The 22,681-nt window shown below is 37.2% G+C and overlaps 1 protein-coding gene across 8 annotated transcripts in view; it reads left to right on the forward strand.

Annotated features, from left to right (window-relative positions):
* cacna1ba (calcium voltage-gated channel subunit alpha1 Ba) overlaps positions 1-22,681 on the forward strand; it is a 107,433-nt gene that overhangs the window by 31,237 nt on the left and 53,515 nt on the right. For all 8 annotated transcript variants that reach the window (XM_089130332.1, XM_089130331.1, XM_089130333.1 and 5 more), the window contains 7 exons: positions 8,773-8,876; positions 17,668-17,783; positions 19,098-19,181; positions 19,603-19,686; positions 20,024-20,242; positions 21,564-21,676; positions 21,940-22,052. In XM_089130332.1, the coding sequence (XP_088986458.1) occupies positions 8,773-8,876; positions 17,668-17,783; positions 19,098-19,181; positions 19,603-19,686; positions 20,024-20,242; positions 21,564-21,676; positions 21,940-22,052 (833 nt within the window). The remainder of the gene's footprint in view (positions 1-8,772; positions 8,877-17,667; positions 17,784-19,097; positions 19,182-19,602; positions 19,687-20,023; positions 20,243-21,563; positions 21,677-21,939; positions 22,053-22,681) is intronic.

Genomic DNA, 22,681 nt, shown 5'->3' on the forward strand with positions numbered 1-22,681 from the left:
TTGTCCTCAGATGGTATGGACAGTGTATATATGGGTTTAATTGAATGATAAAGCAGACATCTGGTCCTTGAAGTGGTAAGCAGCATCAGGAATGACAGGGATAAGATAGACGGATAGAGGCTAATGGTCCTGTGGTTAGCTAAGGGCCATTGCAACATGATACTGCACTAGCTAATGGAGCAGGCTGGTCTGCTGGGGTTGTGTGTTGCCTTTTGATAGTTTAGTGGAGTAAGGGGGCATTTTAATACAGTTTATTGAGGGAGAGGCAAATATGACTAAGCTGCTACCTTTTCTGTTCTTAATTTAGATAATGCTTTTCTTTTCACTGACCTTTTATATATTTCCTCAATTCAGTGTGTTTTCTTGTGATACTATGAGTATGTAGAACTGCGCTGAGCTGATGGCTTCATTAGTTAATGGAGTTTATAAAAATGCTTTTATACAAATAACAAATGTAGGTTTTGTTTAAGGGATAGTTCACCTCAAAATGAAAATCTGTCTTCATTTACTCACCTTCATGTCTTTCCAAACTCCCCACTCATTCTCTATCCTACATCTTCAAAATGCAAATGAAAATATTTTTCATGAAATCTGACAGATTTCTGTCCTTCAATTGAATATGTATTTATTAAAGGGTTAGTTCAGCCAACAATGAAAATTATGTCATTAATGACTCACCTCATGCCGTTCCAAGCCCGTATAAGACCTCTGTTCATCTTCGGAACACGGTTTAAGATATTTTAGATTTAGTCTGAGAGCTTTCTGTCCCTCCATTGAAAATGTATTTACGTTATTCTGTCCTTGTCCAGAAAGAAAATAAAGACATAATCAAAGTAGGACTTCCGTAAAATCAGTGGGTTAGTTTTTTGAAGCATCAAAAATACATTTTGGTCCAAAAATAACAAAAACTACGACTTTTTTCATCATTGTATTCTCTTACGGTTCAGTTGTCAATCTGCGTTCACGAGTCTGCAGTGACGCTGCTGACATGTATCTGGTGCGCCCGAGCTTCGTTTACAGTCTGAGGGTGATGTTTTAGTCTAGTATAGTTTTACAATACATCATTGATACTAGCTTGCTGTTAACAAAGCAATCTACGCAAACATGTCTAAGGATTTTGACACAGAGGAAGCCCAGCCATGTTTTTTGGAACCCGAATACATGGACGCACTAGATACACGTCAGCCACGTTTTTTTTCTTAAGGAGAATCTGTTGACAGAAATGCAACACCATATACATAATTATGTTTTCAGTGGTTTATAAAGACCTTACTCAATGAACTGTTATGTTTTTATTACCTTAGAATGAGCCATTTATATCTACATATACCACGGGTGCCCTTACATGCTAAGTCGCAATTTTGTGCCGACATGTTTCTACAGTAGCCCTGAATGGACAAATATTTCATCACTATGTTGTTCTTCATGCAAAGAAGCTAGCCAAAGTCAGCAAAGAAAACACAGACGCAATGATGAACAAGTAACAATAATATTCACAATAAAATATTGTTTTATTGAATAATCAAGTAAACCTAATTTCTTAATTTATCTTTGTAAAGAAACCTCATTGCTTAACTAGCTACTTTCTGCTGTCTCAGACGACAACATCTCTTCCTGTCAGCCACAGTAACTTCTGTTGGTTGCAATTCGCAACCTCACCACTACATGCCGCTAAAAATTACACACCGCACCTTTAGACAATCCAAAACAGTTGAACTGTGTGCTCTTGCAATAAAATATGAAATATTATGTAAACTGTGTATTGATGCAAGTCTAAAAATAGTGAAGAGTGAACACAAATACTGTATGTGCTGTTGTAAAACACTGACGAAGCATGGTATTCCTGTCTGACTGTGCATAAGAGCTCCCATTTGGATGAATTGATGACTTGAGCTAGATGAGGTCGTGGCGAGTCGGAGTGTTCTGGTGGTATGCTCACCATATATCTCATCTCCCTGTTGACATCTTTATCAGGGACAATTCCCTGACAGAAAGAGAGAGAGAGCTCAGAAAGAATATGAAAAAGAATATAAAGAGCACAGCACTTGAGTTCATACATGTGCTTTCCTCTTAATGCAACAATCACATCAAATCATATATCCGCAACATCAAAACCCTAAACAGACAATCCACCCAATCACATACCCTCATTTTGCTAAGCAGACATTTCATTAAAAATACTACTACTGTGCATTTTTTTGTGTGTTAACGTCAGCTGTCTCCTCTCTAATTAGGTCTCCTCCTCACTACAGATTCCAGGCTGAAAAGCAGGGTATATGTAACAAATCAGTGGCTTCTCTCCGGAGATCAATATGCTTCCCCTCGGTTTTTCTCATTTTCTCATTTCTAATAGAGCTCTGATAGGCTTCAATCAGTGCGCAGCTCATTTGCAAGAGTAGCCAGAGAAATGGCGTAATATCTCTGAAATATTCAGCTCTGTCATCCAGTTATTTTTGGGGCATGTGCAATGAATTTTTCAGAACTCTCTGGTTATTTCATAACAACTTATGTTAATTTTAATCACTACAGTTTTAGACCAGGGACAAGATTCATGAAATATTCTTAAAGGGATAGTTAGGGATAGATAGTTCCAAAAATGAAAATTAGCCCATGATTTACCCTCAAGTCATCCGAGGTGTATATGACATTCTTTTTTCATTCTTCTTGTAATAAAATATTCTCCTGAGTGTATAATATGCCATTGAAAACACATACGGGTAAGGGGTTCTAATGTTGGTCGCCATGTTGCCCCTCCATCCAAGTCATTTTGAATATATGAAAGGAAAGGCATTTGAGTAAATTACACACTTTTGTGTGTGTGAGGGGAAAAACGGGGGTGGTAGAGAACTTCGGTTTTTGTTTCCATCTATCTCCATGTTGAACTGTTTTATGTGTTTACTGTATCCACTTATGATTGTATTATTATGGAAACACGTTCATGAACAATATAAGTTATTACTTTAGATCCCGTTTGAGCCCTAGAGCAGACCGGAGCTCTCTCCATTTGTTGAAAGCCTTCCCGATGTTGAGTCTCGACTTATTCCGACGCCTTGCACTAGACAAAAGTTTGATTTTCTTTGTCTTACGTGGAGTTTACGTTGGGGTTTGGACTGGAAGCCAGTAAATTTAACAGTTTTTTTTTTTTTTTAAGAAAAGAAGAGAAAAGAGAAAGTATTAGTATTGCAGGATCAAGTGCTGTCGAAAAAGATACATCTTCAGCAGTTTCTTGAAAGTGGCTACTGAAAGTAGCAGTCATGCTGTAGGATGTTTTGCCACTCAGTCCGGCTGAGTATAATATAGAGAGTTTTAATTAAGTTGTGTACTTTCTTTCTTATAGACTCATTATTAATTAAATTGAGAAAAAATCCCATGTGTTTATGAATCCGGCCCCAGGTTTGAATCCAAGCAAGCACAGTAATATTTTTTCTGGTTTAACCCTAGACTTTGACTTTGTTTGTGTGTAATTGTATTATTTATGTCAGATTGTGTTGAATGCGTATCTCTGTAGCACTCTAAACAGAAGCGTCTACCAGGTGGCCATGTGATGCTGTGCAGTCACTCAGCTGACAGGGTGATCTGTGTGCTATATGAGGACCATGTTCCCTGGCATTCAGCATTGTTAGTATCATAGCCCTATTGATCAATCTGCTGTTAAAGATGGATTGTGTTTGGATCAACCACAGTTTGTGTGCCAAGTCCTGTCTGTTCATGTGTTTTACTGGAATACCAGGCACCTTTAAAATAAACTCTTTCATTCGTACTGCACTCAATCTCCTAGTATGTGTGAGGTTGGAAGTGAGATTCATACTGTTGTTGTTGTTTTTTTTTTTTATCTTTGCGGGTGTCCTTTGTGGATGATATGATTTAATAAGCCACAAGTTTGGAAAATAAACATTTTCTTTGGTAGTTTGTACTTGACATAGTGCAGATTGTTTTTGCAGTCCGCTGCAATTATGAGTGTAGTGACCGCTGGATGACTGCACTCTTGAGCAATAGCACACTGTTTCTCTGTTTCTCTCCTCCTTAAGTGTTCTTCTGCAAACTGGCCTTTCGGTCCTCTGGGGTGCTTGATGAGAGGTCTAATGACAGATGAATGTTTCTAGATCTTAGCATCCAGACCTTGGCTCTCATAGAGATAATCTGATTATCCCGGACACTAGAACTTTACATCAGTGGAAAATTAGAAGCTGGTATCCGTTTTTCCTCATCCTCTGTGTTATCTGGAGACACATAAGCAGCTTTGTTCCAAAAACTGGTGACCTGGTCATAAATTACTTATTTAAAACAATCTACATACTACAGGCTGAAGTAACTGCACCCCACCGGTTTCACTCCATGCTGGAGAATTGATTTTCAATTGATTTCAATGAAGTTTTCATGATGTGATTACTCTAAGCACAGTATGCTCAATTATTGGGTAAAATTATCCATATTGACATACTCTGAACTATTGTACTTATTGATTCTTTTCAGTGTTGAATGACATGTACACTATATCGTTTTTCTTTTAAAGAAATGTATACTTTTCTTCAGCAAAATTTCTATTTCATATATATATATATATATATATATATATATATACTGTATTCATCAAAGAATTCTGAAAAAAATGTAGCATGGTTTCTACAAAAATATTAAGCAGCACAACTGTTTTCAACATTGATAATAATAATAAATATTTCTTGAGCAGCAGATCAGCCTATTAGAAAATGTTTTTAAGGATCATGTGACACTGAAGACTGGAGTAATGATGCTGAGAATTCTGCTTTAACATCACAGAACTAAATTGCTTTTTATTTTATTTATACTATATTACCATAGGAAAAAATAAATTCTAATCATATTTCACAAAATTATTGCTTTTCCTATATTTTACATCAAATAAATGTGCACAAGAGACTTTCAAAAAAAAAAAAAAAATCTTACCAACCCCAAACTTTTGAATGGTTGTGTAAATTTATGTTTATGACATTTTTGTTGTTTCATTTGCTTGATTTTATTTTTTATGTACTTACTTTCATGTTAGCTTATGATGTCTTGAGCTCATTAGGTCTGGAACAGAGCAGTAATGTTTCACCCAATTTGTAAAAACATTTTTCACCCCATTTTTTTCCTAGTGTTTCAGACACTTTTTCTTGGGAACATTTACAAAAGATTTCCTAAAGATTTTCTTAACATTGTAAAGTATTTATTTTCTCATTTCTTTATTTGGCTTTTTACTGAATAACACAGTGGATAACAACAGTGTAGCGATTCTTACCTCAAATAAAGGAATATAATTTTAATGACTGGTCAAGAATATGTCCAGTAATCGCATACATCGATTAAAATTTCCCGTAAAGGGAAAAGTTACCAACGGCCTGTTTGGATAACTGACTGCAACAAATTATAGTTTCAAAATTAGATCAATTGTATATATCAATAATCAATCACAACGAATTATAGGATGGATCGATTCCACACAGATTTTTCCAGTCACAGTCCAAACATGCAAACATACAGGAATATGTTGTATTCTTTCCAGAATTAGGCAAATTATAACTTTCAATGGCAGTTTTAACGCAGACTCTGTGGTGCCAGAAGAGAGAGTTACGGATAAGAGTCAAAGGGTTAAAAGCATGCAAGAGTCAAACTGGCACAGTCCAGATACACTACAACAGGATAATATTGGATGACAAAGGGGGTCATGTTATTGGAATTGAGAAATTACAGTGGGTTGACTTGATTCAACACATCATGAACATGTGTTAAACACTGCAGTATCGTTTAAAGAATTTTGAAGGTAATTCCTGATTGTAGGGATTCCTTTTGGAATTACTGGATTCCCCTGTGATGCAGAATGACTCTAAAAGTACCTGCACCTTTTTTCAATTTTAGTCAGTCAACTTGTCATCCCAGTATATGTTAATGGTGAGGAAAAGACATTAATAGAAACAATAATAATAATCCCACTTGAATATTAATAACTAAGCACAGAAAGTTATTCTCAGCTAAGAGAATATATGTCTCTTTAGACTCTGCTGTGTCTCATTAATGAAAAAGGAGATGAATCAAATCTCTAATTCTCTTTTGTGGGAATCTTATTACAACATGACAAATAGTTGAAGGTGTCAACAAACACAAGAACAACAGCATAAATGCAAGCAGCGAAACAAAAACAGTAACACAGCTTTATTTATTCATGCCCCAACAGTGCTTACTCGATTACCCTATTTATCACACTATTATTATTCATTATTGTTTAGAAATGCTCACACACACACACACACAAAATACAAAAAACATTTTTTGTGTGTATGATTTTAGTTGGCAATGCCTATTCAAATGTATTTTTAGTTACACATTTTTTCCAAACATTACAGTGCCTGAGTTCTTCAGACTGCACACAATACAGTTGTTCTGCCTCAGTTGCAATAAATACATATTAATGCACATAGTATTTGATTGCTAACATGAAATTTATATTCCATCTAAAATGTTAATTGAGAAACGACTCAAAATATTTGAATGAAATATTTTAAAATAGATATATATTTTTTTTTTAAAAACAACAACTAACAAATGAAGAAAAAACTGTCTCATAACAGGGCTGATTAGTAAAAAAGAAAGAAAAAAAGAAAATAATCATGGGCGTTATTCATATACCCCTGCACATTGTGCTTATGTTTTATTGCTTTTTACATTTAAAACTATTTTTTTAATATTTAAAAATAAATATATTGTTACATTTTTGGCTCATACAGTATATCTATTTATGAATTACAACTGTAAATACTCTTGGCATTCTCTCAACTTCTTGCTGTAAAAAATAGTTGGTTTATTTACTTAAAAAGTAAGTATCCTGGTTGCCTTACTACAGAGCCCCTAAAGCAGGACTGTATGGTAACTTTTTTTGCACATAACACTGGTGCTACAGAGCAGTTTTGTAGCACAGGTCAAACAGGTATCCACAAGTTTCCTACGCCCCATGAGGCCTTGCGTCAAAAGTGGGTGCGACTTCCGGTTTGAAGTAAACAAAGCGCGATTTGACATGCTTGACACTCGTTCATTCAACAGTTGACAGTCATTCAAGTTATAGCGATCCAAACTAGCTAACGATGTGGGAACACAACCTCAACGAAATTCAAAAGGGTGAAATAACAGTACCTTTACCCTCCGCGGTAGTTGATTGGGAGTATTATAATAACATTAATAATCAGTACTCATCAAGGCATGGTGACAGACAGTTGTGCGAGCTGACAAACAATTAAAATAAAAAAATACACACTTAGTCATTGATGTGCTTTGGAGTTTATTCAAAATTATAAATGAATGTGCTACTTGAATACATTAACTGGCACATTTGGTATTCTGTCAACACAGGTTTTGATCCTGAGTTTAGGTGTAACATCAGTAGCGAACAGCCAATCACATGCTGATAGAGTTTATAGAATATTAAGAATTTAAACAAATGTACACAGGATGATTCGTCGTCTTTTGGGAGGTGATGGAAACTACAGTCGTTGGCAGGATCACTCTGATTTCGTTTTCAGCTTATATTCAAAACAATCACGTTTAAGCCACTGAATTAGTTTAGTCCGGTTATACGTACAACCGCGAACAGCACATGTTGTCCCTGACCTCCGTAACGACATCTCTCATAAAGATTTGCGTCTTTAAATAGTAAAATAATTCTCAGAAAAACAGATAGCCTCTTCGCTAACTAACATACAAAATACCATTGGAATGCTACTTCCGCCGCCTCACCGGAAGTTTCACCCTCTTTATTTTCACCCAAGGCATTTTTGTATATCTGTACTTCCTGGGTTCTTCCCACCGGAGCCTCGCTTTCGATTTCAAAATGACGGCTGCGTGAAATCAGCGTATCAGGCCATGAGCTACTGGTAGCTCGCGAGTGACGTATTGGAGACCCCTGCTCTAAAACAGTGTGAGAATAATCATTTTGAGCTCGTAATATGTTTCCAACAAGTTGATTAAAAAGGTTTGCTTTGATTTGTGCAAAGTCAGTCATTTGCCTGAGACACTATACATGTGTAGAAAGAATTCAATAAGACGGGGAGACATGACCTCAAAAATAACAATTAAACTATTTATTTTCTTCTGTGTGGGCCTGTGAGTGAGTTCACGAGAGCGCCACAACGCATGCGCGGGAAAAAAATCTTGTCTCTGCAAATTTGGCTCTGACAGCTTTACGCTCTTGCCAAAAATCAATTTAAAAGCTAAAGCAAGAGGGATAAAGGGACCGAGGTAGGCACTATGAGCTGGTTGCTGTAGAAACATCTGTGTAAGAGAGTGGAGGGGGTTTGAGATCTGTATGTGTGTGCTGAATCAGCACTCTCCTTGATCCCTTAACAATTACAAGACGATATGTGAGAGCAATTTGCAATTAAATGACCACTAGGAGAAATCTTGTTTTTGCATTCCTCATAAACGCTTTGTGAATGGCCTATTGCTGCATAGTGAAACTCCTCTCACTAGTCTAGAAGGATTTTCTTCACAGAGAGATGACCAGTAGAGCAGATTGCTTTTCATTTCCTTTTTTTACACTGAAAAAGACTATGGTATCTCACCCAAAAACCAATTACCCGGACAATACAAAAGATTACAGCTGTATAGATATGGATGTGCTATCATGAAATTTGCTGAAGAGATTATTAGAGGGGCTGTTAGTGAACCGCGAGAACTCCCGCAGGTTCTTGCACTGATGTTTTATTCTCTCTGTACCTGTGCTTCTTCTCAGTTCCTACTTCCATAACTTTTGTCTCATTGCAGGCCAACGATGCTTCAGGAAACTTCTGGAACTGGCTCTACTTCATCCCACTCATCATCATTGGCTCTTTCTTCATGCTCAACTTGGTTCTGGGGGTGCTGTCAGGGTGAGTCTGAAATCAGAGACATTAGTCCCAAGTGTGTGGGAATGCCTTGTCCGAGGTTGCTATAAAGATGACATTTGTCTGTCTGTCTATCTGTCTATCATCTTGAATTCAGTAACTTAATTTGTAGAATTATTCACAAAATTCAAATAGTTCAAATTGAATTAATTGAATTTCAAAGGAATTCAACTGCTGTCAGTGTTTTTAAGTTTTTAATAATATTTATTTCAATTTCCAGTATGAACTGCCCACATATTATACAACATATGGGTTATTTCCTGAAACATAATGGGCCCTATTTTAACGATTTAAGCGCATGGTCTACAGCTTTCTATGGTACAAAGTGTACACTTACGGAGTTAGCCCTATAGGCTCACATTACCAACGCACTCTTTAAATAGCAAAAATAAATTGCGCGTCTATTTCAGTTGCCCCAAAATAGCAACGGACTAACAATGAGCCCACACACACCTCGGTTTCATGGCGCACAAATGGGCGCAAATTAATTAGCTATTTAAACAACGTGGCGCAGGACATGGAAATTATATCTGCGTCAGGCTGAAATTAGCAAAAAACACTTGCACTAGGCTGCCTTGCATTGCATATTCTGGCACTGCATTGCAAAGGGTGTATGATAGGGCCATAGGTGGTACAGTATAACTATTTAAAAATAATCAGAATCAGAATGAATTATTATTTTTAAAATCATAAGACCTGTATTCAACTATTGAAATTCTTCTGTTGTGTTGAATTTCTTTGAATGGCAATTATTAAAGTCTATTTCCTGTAATTTGCACTTGGTCAATTCAATTCAAATTTCAGTTCATGAGTTGAAAGGACCCTGGCTTGCGGTTTTATTATATGATATCCATTGGACACTTGTCTCCATGGAGGTGGATGCACATAACCTGCTTAATGAATCATCTGCAATCAGAATGCATTCAACTTGATTGGCTGCAAACATGCATCTAAAAATGTACAAATACAAAGTATGCAGTAACCATTTAAACCTTTATATTGGAAGCAAACAAACGGTGTTCTTTTTAAAGGGATGCCTCTTATAGCTATTTGGTGGGCTTATTGTTCTTTTGAAATTAATGGGCTTTCCTAAACCATTGAAAGCCCCATAAAATAATATCTGTCCTACTGTTTGGAATCTATTCACCTATAGCTTTTGCATGTACAGAGTAGATGTAATGTTAAGTGCAGTAGAGCCCTGCTTCTCAATTTGATTAGGAAGCTCTATTTTGCCAATGTATTGTTGGTCACAATTAGGTTTTCCCCCCATCAATTGTGATCGAGCCAAAAGCCACATACACTCTCTATAAAACAAATAACACGCGCTCACACTAAAGCATCTTTATTTTTCCCACATGCTTTACCTCTCTTGCTCGCTTTCTCTCACTCTCTATTTGCCTCTTTCTCTCTCACTCACACACTTAAACCCCATTGTTTTAATGGAAGGTCTCCTGATGAATGCTTTGTGGTGAACTGTTGCTGCTGGTGGGATTAGAATTGATGATTTCCTGCAAATACTCAATCTAATGTTTATTTGTTGGCTCTTCATGTCTGTGTTGCTGTTGTGTGGCATTAGATATTTATTGTTACTCCTTCAAAGCGACTCTAACATTATTTGACAATTTTGTTAGGCTTTAGGGGCTGTTTACACGACACCGTTTTCAACTTAGGCCCCGTTTACATGAAGGGAAAACGCAGATATTTCCCTGCGGATTGGCCTCTCGTTTACACGAAAACCCCGTTTTTATCACAGAAAACGATTATTTCTAAAAACTCTGGCAAAAGTGGAGATTTCTGAAAACGCCGGTTATGTTTTAGGTTCTCTCTTGTCGATTCTGAGGATTCTGATTGGCTTGCATGGCTTTATTTTTCTCCCTACATTGCCGCCAATAGGTTTGGCATAGATATGATGGGGCTCAACGGCGTATTTATGCGGGTGTGTGAACGATGTTATTTTTGAAAACGGAGAGGGGGAAAATATTTGTTTCGCTAAATACCCGGCTTTGTGTAAACGTGGCCTAAAAACGTACATTTCTTTATGCGTTTATACAGTGTTTTGGGTGGCTAAAAACGTAAACTTTTGAAAACGGGTTTCGAAGTACACGTTTTTGAAAACAATCTCAGTGTCAACAACAAAAATGCAAATCTGAAAACGATGATGTCATGCACATGGATATTACTTGTTCAGTCTACAGTGTTTCATTGCATCTAGTGGCCTGGCAGCAGAATACAGCGATTTTCGTCGTTACATAGATCTGTGTGAATGAGGATCGGAAAACGGCTCCGCTTTAAGCATATCGTTGTCGTGTAAACATACCCTTAGTTGACAGATTCATTCTCATGTGGTGCTGCTCTCTCTCTCTCTCTCTCTCTCTCTCTCTCTCTCTCTCTCTTTGTGTGAATCTCCTGTTTTTGTTCCATGTGTGTACAGAAAATAGGATTCACTCCTAAACTTACAATAGCTTCATTGGATAAATACAATTATTATAATTTTTAATGGAAAAAAAAAAGCTAAAATTTTTAAATTAAAGTAAACACCAATCTTAATTCACAGGTCTTATCCAGTTAGTTTTCAAATTAAATTAAAATGTTCACATTTATTTTAAAAAAATTTGTCCTTGAATGTACTGTGCACATCAATATTTTCTGGCAGTAGTAACTATAAAAAAAATAAACTTAAGCCAATCCTCTCAAGAATGTGTCTTTGGGGGTCTGTTTCACCTTTAAAGCTAAAAACAGCTTTAAATGAATAAATTTCACACTGTGAGAGTGGTGACTGATAAGATTACTTGAAGGACACGAGAGCATGAAAATTAAGAAAGGGAGAGAGAGAGAGAGAGGATGTGGGTAGGAATGAGCATTGAGGGAAACAGTGGCAAGTTCATCAGCATTATAACTATTAAGAGTTTGGTTATTTACTGGAGCGACAACTGCATTGCACAAACAAATATAAAAACAGATTTTTTCAATCTCATGTGTCTCCACAAGAATTTCAGAAGAGATTTCAAAAGTGTCTCAAACTATGTTCAGATACAAAAGTCTGCAATTAAATTTGTCATAATTTCATACTAAAATCTTACTGTATGTAAACACTTATGTTACATCAAAAAGTTTGGGGTAGGTACGATTTTGGGTTACACTTTATTTTGATAGTCACTTTAGACATTCTACTAACTATAAGTAACTTTTCAACTACATGTCAACTAAGTATCATTAGAGTATTAGTAGGCTGTAGTAGACTGTAGTAGACTGTCAGTAGACTGTTAGGGTTAGGTGTTAGGGTTCAGGTTAGGAGAACAAGTTGACTTGTAGTTGCTAAGTTACTTACAGTCAGTTGAATGTCGGTTGAGGGACCAACAAAATAAAGTGTTAGCAGATATTAAGCTGACAGTCAACTAATAATCTAATGATAGTTAGTTGACATGTAGCAGCAAAGTTACTTATAGTTAGTTGAATGTCTAAAGTGGACTATCAAAATAAAGTGTTACCAGATTTTGTATTGTTTTTTTAGCCACCTTTGGAAAACAGTCTCGACAAGTCGAACCATGAACGCTGTGCCAAGTGAGATGAACTGTATGAAGTGGTTCGACTGGTCTAGACGGCTAAAGATGTCTCCTGCCTGTATATGCGAAGTGGACTGTCTGTATAAAACATCTTCTTATGAAAGGGATACTACACTTTTTTTGGAAATAGGCTCATTTTACCACTCCCCCAGAGTTAAACAGTTGAGTTTTACCATTTTCGAATGTATTCAGCCGATTTTTTGATATTTAGAAGAATATCAGTAACCAGACAGTTTCTGGTCTCATTGACTTCCATAGTATATTTTCTTCCTACTATAGAAGTCAATGAGACCAGAAACTGTCTGGTTACTGATATTCTTCTAAATATCAGAAAATTGGCTGAATGGATCTGAAAATGGTAAAACTCAAATGTTTAACTCTGGTGGAGTGGTAAAATGAGCCTATTTCCAAAAAAGAGGAGTATCCCTTTAAACTGTCTGTACACTTACAAAGTTCAGTTTACATGTAGGGACCCTCATTATGTTACCATGTTAATGTGGGGTTATTTTTAGCCTTGTTAGCGGTATTAACTAGCGATTTTTATTTTTCATTACTCTATGCCCCATATACTAACATTATACGCTAAACAGTTTTTAGAGATAAAACTCTTTACATTTGATTGTCATGAAAACAAATTTCATCGGTCTTGAATGGTCGACAAGGTACCAATCTGTTATTAGACCAAAGGTTAATTTTGCGCCGGAGTTGTCCTTTAAGTACATTTTACTTACTTCCAAACATGTGAAATTTACTTTAAAAATCTTTGAGAATAAACTTCAAGGCAGGATGGAATGCTGGATTTATATTTTATTTTATTTATTTATTTAACAGGGACAATGTACAATATATGTACTGTACCAGATTTATCTAAAAGCGAATTCCCATCTGCATGGTGTTGCTTTTCAAATGAGTGGATAAACAGATGGCAGTTAACAATAGCAAAACTTGCACTCAGATCTAATTTATTATATTGGGGTATAGATGAATGATATCTGTGTACCATAATATTTTTTTAGCAATATTACCTTTGCTGTCAAATTATAACTCGGTGATGCCTAATTTCACTAAAATCAGGCAAATATAATTTTAATATCAACAATTCATTGGTTATCTACAGGGTGAAGTTGTACTTTCACTGGTGCTTACAATCTTTAATAGGGCTGCTCAAACAGTTAAGATCAAAAAGCCATTTTGAGGTGAAAGAGATCTAGATGAAATGGCTATGAATTGGCTTCTTGTAGGATCCCTGCTGCCCAACAACCCACTGAGAAGATGACCTAGCTGCCCACCTCTCCTTAAACTACCACCCCAGGGCAGTCCTCTCATCTCTCCATGAGGCCTCAGAACGACCTTTTTGTTTTGAAAGCAGCGTGGTCAGACAGGTGAACTGACCTCCCAGGCCTCGGACACACACACACACACAACCTTGAGAGACACAGTATGCACCATGGCAACCAGAGCATCAAACGAGGACTTACACTGCCCCCAAAATACACCAATATTTCAAACACACTTAGGGCCCTATCTTGCAGCCAGCGCAATTGACTCTGTACACCGATGCATGCATCATTCGTATTTTGCACCCGTGCAAAGCAGACTTTTCCCTTCACAGACGCATGCTGGCAAACTAGGGAATGAACTTGTGCTCCATTGGCGGGTCAGCACAAAAAAGGAGGCGTGTTTCAGCACAAACAATCCCTGGTGCTATTTTGCAGTTTCAGAAAACAATCCTCACCCCTGCTCACACGCCCTATTTCCTTGGTTAAAATCGCAATTTTCTCTCGATTCACAAATAGTTGGCAATATTTACAAGCTTGAATAGAGTACTAATATAGATATTACTTTTATTTTCATTCTTGCCTGAACTAACTTATTCAATGTTGACATTACATTTGCTAGTGTTTTTTACCCCTTATTCATTGTTATCATTGTATGGATATGTTTAAAAGCTTGTTTAGAGAATGTTTTGTGGAAATTTGTTGTGTAACACTTTTAAATGAGTATTTCTAACCAAATAAACACATGCTGAGACGTACAGATACATAGCTAGCCATTTCTGTGCATCTGCCTCTGTGTGTTTTCAGTATTTGTGTGTGTATACAAACTAGTCGAGTTTCTTCCACGAGGAAGATGTTGCTTTTCTGCCGAGACAGAACTACAATTGATTAGAGTCTGTTTATACATTATGGATTCGTGTGAGTATTAGCATTTGTTTGAGTGTGTGTGTGTGTGTGTCAGAGAAAAAGAGAGAAATGCTGTAGGTGCCGCAGGGTTAGTATTCCCCCATGTCTGTCACACACTCACAAACAAATACACACATACACACACACACTCACTGTCATGTCACACTGCCACTGCAATGCAGGGAGGGGAGAAGAAAAGGCTTTCTCCACATTGTAGTACGGGAATCCTATTGAAAACATACTATTAATAAAAGTGCTTGTGCTGGTGTGCTAGTGACCAGCATCGGGTTAGGTCGACTCCCCTTGTGTATGAAACACAAAAGAAGATTATTTTGAAAAAAAAAAATCTTTTTTTTTTAATAAAATGGGATATTATTTTTGGACCCCATTGACTTTAATGAACTAAAATTGAATTGAACATTGAAACATTTTTCAAAATATCCTCTTTTGTGTTTCATAGTTTTGAAACACTGATAGAGAGACCTTGAAGTTGTCTTCAATTACTGGTTTTACAGTACAGTGTTCTTACTGTTCCTATGCATTCTATAATATTTACGTGCGGGTTCGCTGTTTTACATTTTCTGCTTTGGCTAAATGGGGATTGCCTTAAAGAGAGAGAGTACTCGATGGGAGCACTTATTTTAACTATTTATGGAAATGTTGTGCAAATGTAGGTGTAGGTTTTATCCATCCTATTTATTGACTTATTTTAACTCTTGTTCCTAATCATCTTGTGTATCCATTTATTAATCATATAGTGAGGCATATGTGTGGATTTAAGGTGGCCAATGTGCTTTCTTTTCTACTGGAGAAAGTCTTGTGCTGTCATTAATGACACCAGTGTGTTTTAAATCAATTGAGGAAGGGTGGATTGGAGGATGGATCATGGTTTTTGAGGGAATTTGAACAAGGTTATTTAGCGCACTGAAACTTTGGCCTTAGATGGAGTTTTTAAACTGTTTTATTTATAATCTGTTTTATTTCCCTTAACCATATTTATTTACACATTTTTGCACATCTGCTTGTATTAAACATATTTTTGGATGCTAACATCGGCCTGTTTTTACTTGGTGTGATTCTCCATGTGGTGCTCTGGTCCCTATCACATTAAATCATGATTGTTGTATGTTTTTTTTTCTTTTTTAATATTCACATTCTGTGCTCCGATCACATTATCGAGCATGAAGTAAAATCTTGATTCCAGAAGCATCACGTCCCTCACATTCTGTCCACCCTACTTTCTTTGCATGTATAGCGTTTTAACTTCCTCTCTGTACACACTGTGAATACCTGTGTGGCGAGCAGGAGAAGGTCGAGGGACCTGAGAGAGCGGCGCGAGGCCGGTGGCGTGATTAATGAAGGACGATACCTGTGAGACGCACCGCTCTCGTATCTCCACTGTCGTCGCTCCTCCTTTATGCTTCCGTTCCTCCGTGAGAGATAAGAGACCGGTGCGTCTCACAGGTGTCGTTCATCATTAATCACGCCACCGGCCTCGCGACGCTCTCTCGCGTCACTCGACCTCAGCTCGCCACAACCACAACCTGAGGTAGGTTGTGAGGGGGCACAAACCGTTTTTTTTTTTTATCCCTTAGTGCTTCTCCATAATCATGTTGCAGAGAAAGCTATAATGTTTATGAAAATGAATGGGACTCGTTTAATTACCGAGTCAGGCTAAAGTATGACTCTCACTGGCAATGCATGGGCATTTCTCTGTACAGTAAATACCACTTTTTGTGAGCTATATCTAATGTTCTAATGTTTAATGTTATCACAGTTTTTCCATACTGTGGAATGACAGTTAGAGAATATAGACAGATGAGAAAAACTATTTAGGCCTGTAAGTGCATTAAAGAGAAACATTGATTGACCCCTGCAGCATTGCCATCATTAATTAGAATGAATTAATTCGATTGGTTTGATCACCTGCTTTTAACTGGAAATGATGATTTTATATGTATCTATATAAATAGTTATTTATATAATTTCAGTTCTGCTAAAAGTTTGAGGTCAATAGGATTTTTTCAGGTGAAAAAAATGGATACTTTTATTCAGAGTTTTATTCAGGGTGATGAGGACTTCCAGAAGGGGTTTTATTTTGAAAGAACAACCGGCTGGATGTACATTATCCCACTTAATACACAGCTAACTGCCACATAAGTAAATAATTAGAAACAGAATATTAATCTGAATTGAAATATTTTATTTGGTCTTTAAATGCAAAACTTCAGCGGAGAGAGCAGTTGCTTGCACGGCAAGTTCAAACTAACTTTACATTTAAGAGATACAGTCATACCACTCATTATGCAGCATTTCACCCCATAAATAATTATGGCTATAAGAGATATTGAATTCAGATTAAACTGTTTTAAAATCTTACCTGTTTGTATCTCAATGGCAGCAGTTGCATTTGTATGAAACAAGAGGGAGCTAGTTTATGATACTTGATGGCGTAATTAAATAACTGTACACAAAATATTGATTTGACTGAGTTTTAATATTTTATTAGCTCAACAAATGTAAAACTTCCACCGTTCCACAAAGGAAAAATGTTCCTAGCTGCTGTCTTCAGTATATTATAAAAATGGCTTACTTATCTGACTGTGTATTAAGTTGACATAAGAGAAAGAATTTTGGCTTTTAAAAACAAATTGCACACTTCAGCTTAAAGTGAGGCATAACCCGTAGACTTTTAGCTGTTGTTTATTGATTCTAAAACATTGATTTTTTTTTTTCATATTTGTTCTTGCAAATGTGATTGCCACACCTTGTATTTGCTCTGTTTTCTAATGTTTCATTTTGTTGCATTTCTATCATTAATTTTTATTTCTCAACCATGAACCTTGTGATGATCAATAGGGTCTTTTGTTTATGTGGATAAATCACTATATTATGAGATTTCACACTTTAATAAGCACACACACACTCATACTCATACGTAACCTGTGCGTAGAACAGGGCTCCCCTGATACCTCTGTGCAGTACAGTGTGTTCATGGATTTGTATGTATGTGTATTTTTTTCCCCACAGGGAGTTTGCAAAGGAGCGAGAGCGTGTGGAGAAAAGGCAGGAGTTCCTGAAGCTCCGCAGACAACAGCAGATAGAGAGGGAACTGACCGGTTACTTGGAGTGGATCTGCAAGGCAGGTCAGTCTCTAAAAATGAACAATATCTCCATTAACACTTATAATAATCGCCACAGTACCAAAGTCATTCATGTGTTTTTCAAGAATGTTCTATATCATTCAACAACCAGAAGGCATCAGTCAGTTCTCTAGAGAGCATTTTGTCCCCTTGTGTTTTTCCTCCCTTGACGGTTCATCTCACTCTCTTCCCGGATCTCTGTTCAGCCGCAATGGGAACTGATGTATCTGTGCCTGTCTGTTGCTCAGCACTTCCTCTCTCCATGGCAACCAAATAGCCTTCCTCTCACTTCACCAGCTGGTTCATACCCTCAGTCTTCCCATGACTGCATGGCATGTAACAGCTCTTTCATCAGCTGCTTCACTTCAGCAGTCTTGGAGCTTTCTTTGTTTGAAGATTTGCACTGATCTGGGGCCAGTTTAGTAATGGTCTTCTTTAACATGTTTCACACATTCTGAGCACACAATTTCACCATTTTTACTCCGTCTTGCTGCATCCCTGAAACTGCAGTAAAGACGTGTGCGTGAAATTAACGTGAGATTGAGATTGAGCGTGAGTGAGTGAGTTATGGGAATTATGTGAGAGTGAACACTCTTTATCCATGTAGATGCACATGTAGGATGTGTGATAGAGTCCTCAGCCTGTGGCATTATGACAAATTATCATAAAAAAATGAATTTGAAAAAACATGGATGACAGGATTTTTCTAAAGTTTAGAAAGTTTTAGCTCTGTAAATGTTGTTGTTGTTTTATAGTTCTGTAGTTATCATCCATTATCTAATACTGTAGTTCCTAGTTTAGGATGGCATAGTTTCTTGTAAAACTTCTGATCTTCCACCAGCTCAGGAGTTAATAAGCTCTGTCACAGCATGTGGTATCCTCTCCTTGTTTCCCAGAAGCCCACTAGAGCTTTTCCATGGGGATTTAACTGCTTGGAGAGGGGATTTCTCAAACTCCTCCATGGTGGCCCTGGCTGTAATGTTTTAACACCATAAAATCATGATGGAATTAACCACTTGCATGTGCTTTGTCATGTATTTATCTAGCCAGCCATTATAGTCGGTTAGATCTTCACTGCAACGTTAATGTGTTGGGCGATGCGGTGCTCACTGGTGTCCGTGCCTCCTGCTGGATGTTAGTCAGATCTGCAATGACGGCAGTGATTACTGTGTGTGGCACCAGGTCACAAAAAGTCTTCTAGTGGTCGATTTTGTCTACTTTTCACTCTGTTTATCCACCTATAATCCAACCACAACACAGAACAGCAAAGATCACAGTATAGTGTGTGAGAGCAGTAAAATATATTCTTTGTCTCAGAGGAAGTCATGCTTGCTGAAGAAGATAAAAATGCAGAAGAGAAGGAGGATAGTGCCTGGTACAAGAGGAAATGCAACAACCCAGGTAATCATTGAAAAATTAATTATTACATATATGTGAATAGCTTAGAGCAGAATAGCTTACGTTTTAAATACTACTAATAAATAATAATAAACAACCTTATTTCTATAGTCCACTCTAGATATTATCTAGAATTATACCTAATTCAATAGAGTTAGTTGACTGTTCGGATTAGGATCAGGGTTAGAATTGTTGACAGTTGACGTATACTTGAAAAGTTACTTATATTCAGTGGAATATCTGTTGGGGAACCATTAAAATAAAGTCTTAGCTGATACAGTAGTGAGCAGGCAGTCTACTAATACTCTGACTGGTCTTTGACATGCAGTTGCAAAATTACATATAGTTAGTTGAATGTTATAATAATATATTATTACAATTGATACTACTACTGTTTATTCACTTGCTTTCCACCATTTTTTAGTGTTGAAAATAGCCAAGAAGAGCAAAAATGACCTCATTAATGCAGAAGAAGGAGAGGACCACTTCACTGACATCTCATCGGTTGGTAAGTTCCAGGCCCGATGCCTGTGACCTCTGAACTCTTGTTTGACATTCTCCCAAAATCAATGTGAAAAAAGCTGATTCAAACCAAATCATACCATAAAACTCACATCAGTGATGTTTTCATTAAAAAGAGAGGGATAATGAATGAATAATGGATAGATAGATAGATAGATAGATAGATAGATAGATAGATAGATAGATAGATAGATAGATAGATAGATAGATAGATAGATAGATAGATAGATAGAAACCCTCTCGTCTCCATCATCTGTGAGCTGTTGTGAACATCTGAAACAGTCTCTCTTTCTCTTTCCCCCTCTATCCCTCTCTCTCCACAGCTCCCCAAGGCTCTCCATTTACCCGTACAAGTGTGAAGAGCAGCAAGAACGATAGCTCTTCGTACTTTCGCAGAAAAGAGAAGAGGTTTCGCTTCTTCATCCGACGTATGGTGAAGGCCCAGAGCTTCTACTGGACCGTTCTGTGTATAGTGGGACTGAACACACTGTGTGTGGCTATAGTCCATTACGACCAGCCCGACTGGCTCACATATGCGCTGTGTAAGTGAATTGCATCTTTTAAACATTACTGCAGCTCTCTGGAGAATCACGGGTTTATGTGAACTATATTTGGCTTAGGTGCATTAGGAGCAATTTATAAAACCTTAATAGAAATCAATGCAAAATGAGGGCTATATGCTCCTTCTATTTGCATTATTAATTGTTCAACTTATCTTACGATTTGACTCAAATTAGCTTTAGTTTTTAGCCTTTGAATTTGACAAAACTGAACCTGTTGTTGTGACTGGGCTATGTTTCTTAAAGCACAACTGAAGTTAAGGTGAAGCCTTGAAACATGCAGCGTTATCAATATTCTGATGCATTTTACACTGAAACAGGAAAACATGGCAGGACATATCATGCAGCTCCTCCCCCTTTTAAAATATCCAATCAGCCATTGAGCTTGCTAGAGCCGCATTTGCTGCAACTTCAATTTTTAATTCATGGGGACTTTAAAGGTTCACCCAAAAACAAAAATTAGCCCATGATTTACTTAACCTGGACCCATCCTAGGTGTATTTGGCATTCTTCTTTTCAGACTAATACAATCGGAGTTCATTAAAAAAATGTCCTGGCTCTTCCAAGCTTTGTAATGGGATTGAATGGGCACTATTTTTTGAAGTCCACACAAGTGCATCTTACCCATCATAAAAGTGTTCCAAACGGCTCGAGGGGTTAATAAAGGACGTCTGTAGCAAAGTGATGCGATAGATTTTAGTCTATAAAGTTTTAAATATGGATATTTTTCTTACACCAATGCATCGCTTCACTTCAGAAGCTGTTTGAGCACTTTTATGGACTTCAAAAAATAGTGCCCATTCACTTCCATTATTTTGCTTGGAACATTTGGCCAGGACATTTTTTAATAGAGCTCTGATTGTATTCGTCTGAAAAGAAGAATGTCATATACACCTAGAATAGCTTCAGGGTGAGTAAATCATCATAAACTAAACATAAACGTAAATCATGGGACGAGGCCGTTAGCGTGATTAATGATGAGCAACACCGGCCCTCTTGCGGCCCTCTGCCTTGCACTGTCCTGCTCGCCACAGTTATATTCTGCGTTTATTGAAGTTTTTCCAGATTAGTCATTCTGCATCATGCATCGTCTGTTGGATTGCTTACAATACTGTATGTACAATACTGTACAGTATTCTACACTGTTACAATAAAAACTAGGTATAAGCATTTTGGTATCATGATATTTTTCATTTTAGACGCAAAGACACGTTCTGTGTGAACGGCCCCATAATGATCTTATATTAATGATAAGCGATGTGACTGACAAAGTCCTTTGTTAAATGTATTCTTTTTTATATAGATTTGGCGGAGTTTGTGTTCCTTGGTCTGTTTCTAATAGAGATGAGTCTGAAGATGTATGGCCTCGGGCCCAGGACCTACTTTCACTCCTCATTTAACTGCTTTGACTTTGGGGTGAGTAATCTGCCATCAAATACAAAAAATATGTGGGACCCACTACGTGTTCCTTTTTCAGTCAGTGCCAGGGTTTCTGGCACCAAGACAATTCTTGTGTTTTTTTTTTTTCGTCCTGGGTCTCTTCCTCCCTGCAGTACGTTATGCTGGCATAGGCTCCGGCATCCACATGACCCTAAATAGGACAAGCGGTTTAGAGAATGAATGGATAAATTAATAGTATTGCTTAAATGCTTTATTTTCTGTTTTTGTTATTTTTTTAGGTCATTGTGGGTAGCATTTTCGAGGTGATCTGGGCTGCTGTTAAACCAGGAGCCTCTTTTGGCATTAGTGTGTTGCGAGCACTGCGTTTGCTGAGGATATTCAAGGTTACCAAGTAAGAGATCGTAATTCCCTGTGTTTATCTGTGGTGCTCTGCAGATCAATGGCCTAAATTGATCATATTTATACCAAGCCATGGTTGAATGCTTGATTCTGATTGGTTCACAGTTTCAAATTAAAGGATTATTTCACTTCAAAATAAAATTTAGCCCATGATATACTCACCCTCAAGCCATCCTTGGTGTATATGACTTTCTTCTCTCAGACGAAAACAATCGGAGTTATAATAAAATTTACTCTTATTATTTACTCTTCCAAGTTTTTAATGGCAGTGGATTTCAGCCAACAGATTGAAGCTTCAAAACATGCATGTATCCATCGTAAACAAACTCCAAACAGCTCCTGTGGTTTAATAAAGGCCCCCTGAAGCAAAACGATGAGTTTGTGTAAGAAAAATATGAATATTTAACAAGTTACAAAGTAAAATTCTAGCTTCCGGCCAAGCGGCCATACACAGTTTACTTGCCCATAATGCGCATTGAATGAAATGTATGATGTCAGAAGTAGCGTAGTGCGTCATGACTTAGCGTAAATATCAGCAGTACGTTGCATAAGTTGCGCTTTAGATTTATGATGTTCATTTGGCCGGAAGCTAATTATTTTACTTTTTAAAAGTTTTAAACT

The sequence above is a fragment of the Pimephales promelas genome, chromosome 4 (assembly GCF_988280905.1).
Source record: "Pimephales promelas chromosome 4, fPimPro1.hap1.1, whole genome shotgun sequence".
Classification (NCBI taxonomy): domain Eukaryota; kingdom Metazoa; phylum Chordata; class Actinopteri; order Cypriniformes; family Leuciscidae; genus Pimephales; species Pimephales promelas.